Source organism: Otolemur garnettii, unplaced genomic scaffold (genome assembly GCF_000181295.1).
Source record: "Otolemur garnettii isolate 467f Iridium unplaced genomic scaffold, OtoGar3 scaffold00221, whole genome shotgun sequence".
NCBI lineage: Eukaryota > Metazoa > Chordata > Mammalia > Primates > Galagidae > Otolemur > Otolemur garnettii.
The window spans coordinates 951,568-959,631 of record NW_003852616.1 but is presented as its reverse complement, the minus strand read 5'-3'; the positions used below and the strand labels follow the sequence as shown (position 1 = coordinate 959,631).

At 33.1% G+C, this 8,064-nt stretch overlaps 1 protein-coding gene across 1 annotated transcript in view; it reads right to left on the bottom strand.

Annotated features, from left to right (window-relative positions):
• LOC111722161 (phosphatidylinositol 3,4,5-trisphosphate 3-phosphatase TPTE2-like) overlaps positions 1-8,064 on the bottom strand; it is a 106,125-nt gene that overhangs the window by 68,202 nt on the left and 29,859 nt on the right. The window contains exons 8-9 of the mRNA XM_023508072.1: positions 7,867-7,948; positions 7,349-7,437 (exon numbers count right to left, since the gene is read on the bottom strand). Coding sequence (XP_023363840.1) covers positions 7,349-7,437; positions 7,867-7,948 — 171 coding nt within the window. The remainder of the gene's footprint in view (positions 1-7,348; positions 7,438-7,866; positions 7,949-8,064) is intronic.

The window sequence follows — 8,064 nt, the reverse complement described above, 5'->3', positions numbered from 1 at the left end:
TCTTAGCAAAATATCTCAAGAATGGAAGAAAAAGTATCCAAAGTACTCAGCCCTACTATGAAACTAATTTATAGCTTTCATATGAAAACTATAGCCCAATTATAGCCCAAGAATATGGGAAAGGGTGAGAAGGAGGGGAGGAAAGAGGGTTGGATGGGTGGAGGGAGGGTAATTGTTGGGACCACACCTATGGTCCATCTTATAAGGAATCTTGTGAATCTTTCTAAATGTAAAATATAAATGTCTTAACACAATAACTAAGAAAATGCCATGAAGGCTATGTTAACCAGTTTGGTGAAAATATTTCAAATTGTATATAAAACCAGCACACTGTACCCTATGATTGCATTAATGTACACAGCTATGATTTAATAATAAAAAAAACCTTCAAAGGCATAAGTGTCCAAAGTTAAAATTAATAAATGGGACTTAAGAAAAAAAAAATCAACATATACTAACTCATCTAAAAAAATTAAAAAAGAAAGAACAATATAACTCATTTTATGAACCCAGAATTAAAACTTATGAAAATTAAAAATTATGAAAATTAAAAATTATAGCCAGGCTGAGTGCAGTGGCTCACACCTGTAATCCAAGCACTCTGGGAGGGCAAGGCAATGGATCACCTGAGCTGAGGAGTTCCAGACCAGTCTGACTAAAGTGAGACTTCATCTCTTCTAACAATATAAAAATCAGCCAGGTGTCATGGCAGATGCCTAAAGTTCCAGCTACTCAGGAGGGGTACTTTGAACCCAGGATTTTGAGGTTGCTATAAGCAATATGCTATGGCACTGTATCCAGGGCAACAGAGTGAAACTCTGTCTACAAACAACAACAACAACATAAAAGAAAATTATAGCCATTTCTAAACCAAACATTAACAGAATCCAGAAATTTATAAAAAAGAAAATATAATGAACATGCCATAATAAAAGTATAATAATACATAATAAAATAATAATATGATAAATTATATTCACTGTAGAAATATAAGTCGGCTTACCACTTGAGAATCAATGTAATGAACTACATTAATAAAGAAGAAAAATAATATCATCACAAAGATTTTAAAAAATCTACCGATAGTGTTCAACACTCATTTCTAATTAAAAAAAAATCTTGACAAGCTGAAAGAAAAGGGTAGTATTTGTATGTACACATACATATAACCCCAAAGCAGCTGGAGAGACATTGATAGCATTTTCTTTGAGACCAGAACGGCAAAAGAATACATGCCTGCTATTGCCTCTTTTATTCCAGGCCATCCTGAAAGTTCTAGCCAGGGCAAATAGAAAGAAAAAAAAAAGAATCAAAAAGTAGAGTTTACAGTATGATCTCATATCTAGAAAAGGCCCAAAGACTCCAAGAAGAGATTCCTAGAATTGATAAATAAATTCAGCAAAGTATTAGGTTACAAAATTAATGTACACAAATCAGTAGATTTCCTTTACAACAATAACAGTCACTGAGAGTCAAATGAAGAACTCAGTACTATTCACAATAGCAACAAAGAAAATAAAATATCTAGGAATCCACTTAACCAAGGAGGTGAAAGCTCTCTGCAAAGGGAATTATTAAACATTGAAGAAAGATATTTCTGATGACACAAATAGAAAAACATACCATGTGCATGAATCAGTAGAATCAATGTTGTTAAAATGTCCCTACAACTCCAAATGATTTAGAATTCAATTACAATTTCCATCAAAATACCCATCTAATGTTTCACAGATCTAGAAAAAATAATTCTACTCTTCATTTTTTAAATAGAAAAGAGCCCAAATAGCCAAAGCAATCTAAAGCAAAAAGAAAAAATCTGGAGGCATCATATGACCAGAATTCAAATTATACTACAAGGCTATATGTCACCAAAACAGCTTGATACTGGCACAAAAATAGAAACATAGACCATTGAAACAGAACAGCAGACTCAGATACACAACCATCCACAAACTGCATCTAATCTTTGACAAAGCAGACAGCAGTATACATGGGAGAAAACAAACCCCCTATTCAATAAACAGTTCTGGGAAAACTGGATAGCCACATGTAGAAAAATGAAACAGTATCCAAATCTCTCACCATTCACAAAAGCTAATTCAATATGGATAAAATGTGAGGCATGAAATCATAAAAATTCTAGGAGAAAATATTGGAAAACCCTTCTAGATATCAGCCTAGGAAAGAATTTATGGAGAAGACATAAACAGCAACAAAATAAAAGAAAATTATAGCCAAAATTAATCCACTCATGTAGTATATGTATACTATGGATGAAGAAGGATGACTTAAGCCCTTTTGCAAAAATTTGGATGGAACTGGACACAATTATCCTAAGTGAAGTATCTGAAGATATCAGCCTAGGAAAGAATTTATGAAGAAGACCCAAGTGGCAATCACAGCAACAAGGAGTATAAATAAATAGGATTTGATTAAATTAAAATCTTCTGCACAGCCAAGGAAATAATCAAAACAGCAAATAGAAAACCTATGGAGTGGGAAAAAAATATTTTCAAGCTATATATCAAATCAAGGGCTAATAACCAAAATCTATACTAAAAAAAAAACCTCTACCAAATCAGCAAGGAAAAAACAAACAATCCCATTAAAAAGAGAGTAAAAGACAGAGAGCAAAAGAAGAGAGACAAGTGAACAATGAACAGAAGGAGAAATGTTCAACATCACTAATGAGGGAAATGCAAATAAAAACCACATTGAGAAATCACTTTATCCCAGTTAAAATGGCTTTTATCAAAAAAGACAATAGATGCTGGCATAGATGCAGAGAGAAATAAATGCTCATATCAGCAGTCCATTGGGTATGTATGAGATAGGTTTTATACGTTTGCTCTTAAGTTAGATTTGTATGTAGGTCAGAAGAAGTATATTTATCTATTGTCTGTAATTGCCTCTGTTCATAATTGTAATTTGTACATAAGTCTGATGTTTGTACCCCCATTGGTAAGTGCAAGTTATAGATTGGTTGGATGTTTGTAACTAGGGAACTTACTATGTCTCTGTTCATATGTATGACTTGTATGTTAGTCAGATGATTGTAACTTGGGGACTGCCTGTATTCTGTGGGTGGGATTATAAATTAGTACAACTTCTATGGAGAACAGTATGGAGATTCCTCAAAGACCTATGATTTGGTCAAATAATTCCACTACTACGTATTTACCCAAAGGGAAATAAGTCATTTTATCACAAAGACAACCCACACACAAATGTTTATTGCAGCACAGTTCACAATGGCAAAGAGGTGGAATCAACCCAAGTGCCCATCAATTCATGAGTGAATTAACAAAATGTAGTGTATGTACACTTCTTCTACGGGTGAAGAAGGATGACTTAAGCCCTTTTGCAAAAATTTGGATGGAACTCGACACCATTATCTTAAGTGAAGTGTCTGAAGAATGGAAAACAAATACCACGTGTCCTTCCTACTAAACTGGAACTAACAGATGAGCACACTGTGTATAGAAGGAAGTAATACTCAGTGGAAATCAGGCAGGGGAGAAGAAGAGAAGGAGAAGGGTCAAAACCTACCTAATGGGTACAATGAACACTATTTGGGTAATGGGCACAATTACAACCCTGACTCAAGCTTAACAAAAGTGATGCATATAACCAAAAACATTTGTACCCATGTAATATTTGGAAATAATAATAATAATAAAATAAATACACAGACACTAATTTAGGAATACAAAAGGAAAACCTTAAAAAAAGAAAAGGGAAAATAACAATTTATTAGTTTCACACAGTATTTAATGTAATCATGTAAAATCAAAATAATTTATAGATAAATTAGAAGAATAAGTGAGTTTAGTAAAGTTGCTAACTGTAAGATAAATAAAATCAACTGCATTTAGAGCAACAACAAAAACATTTAGAAAACAAAAAGTTTTAAAGGGATTATCACTTAAATAGTCAAAAAATGTCAGATATCTAGGAATAAATCTAACCAAAATTATGAACGCTTTATATGCAGAAAATGATAAAACATTATAAAGAGAAATGGAAGAGGATCTAACATCATGACAGTCTCTCTGCTCATGGACTAAAAGAGGTTAACAGATATATCATTAAGTGGATTTCTTAAAACTGACCCAAAAAACACAAAATGTACACACACAAAAATTAATAAATTTCAGTATATTCAAAATTAGATACTTCTATTCAAAAAAATTAATCATGGCTCAGCTCCTGTAGCACAGGGGTTACAGCGCCAGCCACATACACCAAGAGTGCCGGGTTTAAACTTGGCCCAGGTCAGCTAAACGAAAATGACAACTGCAACAAAAAATAGCTGGGCATTGTGGTGAGGGCCTGTAGTCCCAGCTACTTGGGAGGGTGAGGCAAGAGAATCACTAAAGCCCAAGAGTTTGAGGTTGTTGTAGCTGTAACACCATGGCACTCTACTGAGGGTGACATAGTGAGACTCTGTTTCAAAAAAAAGAAATAATAATTAATCAAGATCAAATCAAGTCATGATTAAAAGACAACAAAATGAGAGAATATATTTGTGATATATGTTACTAATAAAAATTAGCATCCAGATATTGATTATATAAGCCAATAATAAAATATTTGGACAATCATGATACTACTGGTAACAGGCAGGCAGTAACCAACCAGAAGACAGAAAGGTCCATATGAATGAACAGTTGAAAAAAGAAGCTGCTGTGGATTTCACCCTTCAACCAACTCAAAAAGAACCAGTACGAGATAATGTGAATACAGGATAATGTAAATTTGAAATTAATGCTTTCCTTTGAGCAGGGAATTAACATTAATTAAAAGAAAGCTAAAAGCCAACTATTTTAATTATAACATGTTAGCTGAAGCGATGTGAAATGGCTGTTTTTAAAGCAAAAGACGGTTAAAAAACAAAACAAAACAAAACACCAGAACCTAGCAATTATATATGGCTCAACCCCTATCAATTTTCAGTTAGCCATGGTATTGTAAATTGCAAGTTTACATAGAATGCTCCAATCTGTAGAGAACCTGACTACTAATTGATGGGCTTGAAATTACTTCTCACTCAGACTAAAATTTCATTTTATTGAGTTATACAGGGTGGCCATAAAGTTCGTGTGCAATAGTTACAACTATTTAAATTGCACACAAACTTTATGGCCACCTTTATAAGGCATTTTTACAGTGTTATGTTTTCCTGGAATTCGATACAAAAAACTATTCTATAGCCCAGGAAAGAATATAATTCTTTATGTTTGTCAAAATTGTAAAATGATGATTATTCAAAGCCTAAACGTGAAGGAGAGAAATCTAACTGAGCATAAATTAGTTGGATTCACAAAGTCTTCTTTTTTCATTTTACTATTACCAAAGCAACTTCTTTGAGTCATTACAGTATAAAAATTCCAGTATATTTTCTGAAATACTGTCTCTGTTGGCTCCCTTAACTTAAACGATTCTCACTAAGTTTAAGCAAATCGTAAATATTACTGGAACAGAAATGCATACATTGACTCATGGAACAGACTAAAAAGTCAGAGAATAAACCCAAGTTGGGAAATCAACCCATTAGTTGACCCATTTCTAGTCAACTAATCCTTGACAAAGGAGCCAAAAACACATAATGGGGAAAGGAAGTCTCTTCAATAAATGATATTGGGAGAACTGGATAGCTACATGTGAACAAACAAAACTGGACCTTACATCACTCTATATACAAAATCAACTAAGAATTAATTAAAGACTTAGATGTAAAACTTCAAACTGGAAAAGTACTAGATGTAATTATAAAGGGAAAGTTTCCTGACATTGGTCTGGGTGAAGTTTTTTGGATATGACTGAAAAGCACAGGCAACAAAAGAAAAAATGCACAAATGAGATTGCATCAAACTAAAAAGCTTCTGCACAGCAAAGGAAACAATCAGTAGAGTGAAGAGATGACCTACTGAATTGGAGACAATTTCTGTGAATGATATATCTGATAATGGATTCATATTAGATAAAATAAGGAATTCAAACATCAAAATAGCAAGAAAACAAATTGCTCCTTTAAAAAATGAGCAAAGAACCTGAAAAACATTTCTCAAAAGAAGACATACAAATGACCAACAGGTATAAAAAGAAGTGTTCACCATCACTAATCATCAGGGAAGAGCAAATTAAAACCATAATGAGATATCACCTTACACCTGTTAGGATGGCTATTGTAAAAAAGACAAAAGAAATGTGCTAAGTATGTGGAGAAAATGGAACCCTTATACATTGTTGGTAGGCATGTAAATCAGTATATTCATTATGGAGAACAATATGGAGGGTGCTCAAAAAGCTAAAAATAGTACTACTATATGATGCAGAAATTCCACTCTGGGCATACATCCAAAAGGAATGAAATCAGCATGTTGAAGAGATATCTGCACTCCCATGTCACTGCAGCATAAGATATGGAATCAACCTACATGTCCAACAGTGGATGAATGGATGACGAAAATGTGGTTTACATACACATGCAATATTATTCAATCCTAGGGAGGAAATCCTGTCATTTGAGACAACATTGATCAACCTTGGAGGACATTATGCTGAATGAAACAAGCCAGGCACAGAAAGACAAATACCACATGGTCTCACTTGTGTGTGGAATCTAAAAAATTTGTATATACAGAAGCAGAGAAAACAATGGTGGTTACTAAGGTCTGGGGGGAAATGGGGAATTGCGGAGATATTGTTTAGAGGATACAAATTTTCAATTAGACAGGAAGAATATATTCAGAAAATTTATTGTAAATGATGACCATAGTTTATGTTTTGCATAGTTGAAAATTGCTAAGAGAATAGATACTAAATATTCTCACCACAAAAAATGAGGTAATGTATATGTTAATTAGCTTCATTAGCCATTCCACAATGTATACATGTATCAAAACATCATGTTGTGCACCATAAATATATACAATTTTATTTGTTAATTAAAAAATAAAAAGCAGTAAATAAAATAAATGTGCACTGACATTCTGAAGTTAAACAACATTTATATTTTGACAGATACAAACTACCAAATCAATAAATAGGAAACCCAAATAATTAATAAACAAAGGAAAATATGCTAACCTTTCTTTAGTTCTTTTTTTTCTCTTTCTGCTTTCTTCCCTTCCTATATTCTTCCTTTCTCTCTCCCTTCCTCCTTCCCACCCTCCTCTTTCTTCCCTTTCCTTTCTCTTTCCCTTCCTTCAGCATTGAAGCTAATAGTTTTAAATGCAAACAATTATTAATACTTAATAATAGCAATATGTTTCTTGGTCTTTTACTTTAATATATCTCTTAAATTTCTTTAGAAAGAAAGACATAAAAAGAAAAATGTTATTACCTTTGCCTCCTTTACAATGAACCACTATGACATTTTCCTCATCTTGAGTCATCCACTCATCTACTTCCTTGGAGAACACCAACATCTCACTAATTTCAAATATAATATTTTTAGCTCATCAATTTATAATTGCCAAAATGTGAAAACAGCCTAAATGCCCACCAAACTAGGAATGGATTAACAAACTATGGTATACCATGGAATACTATTCAGCCACTAAAAAAGATGGAGACTTTACATCTTTTATATTAACCTGAGGAGGTGGAAGACAGTCTTCTCAGTAAAGCATCACAATAATGGAGAAGCAAGAATCCAATGTATTTAATTCTAATATGAAGGCAGCAGATAAGTTAATACAAGGGGGGCTAGGGAAATGAGCGAGTGGGGAGAAGGGAGGATTCTTTATCCCCTCAATGAACCCCAAACAATAAAGAAAAAAAAAGATTTTTAGCTGAGTTGAAATATTTCCAAAAATTCAAGCCCAATGTATTTAGCCCTCAACTAGGCATAAAACTTACCACAGAGTGGGGACATTGTGATCATCAATCATAAGTCTACAAACTCTATAATGGAAGTGCTTAGGATCATAACCTTTTTCACCTAAAATAAATAATACACATGTTACATCCCCATGCCTAATAACACAGTAAATAGTGTTTTTGAATAATTAATTTCAATTAACTTTAACTATGAAGTTATGAATAATTAATTTTTTT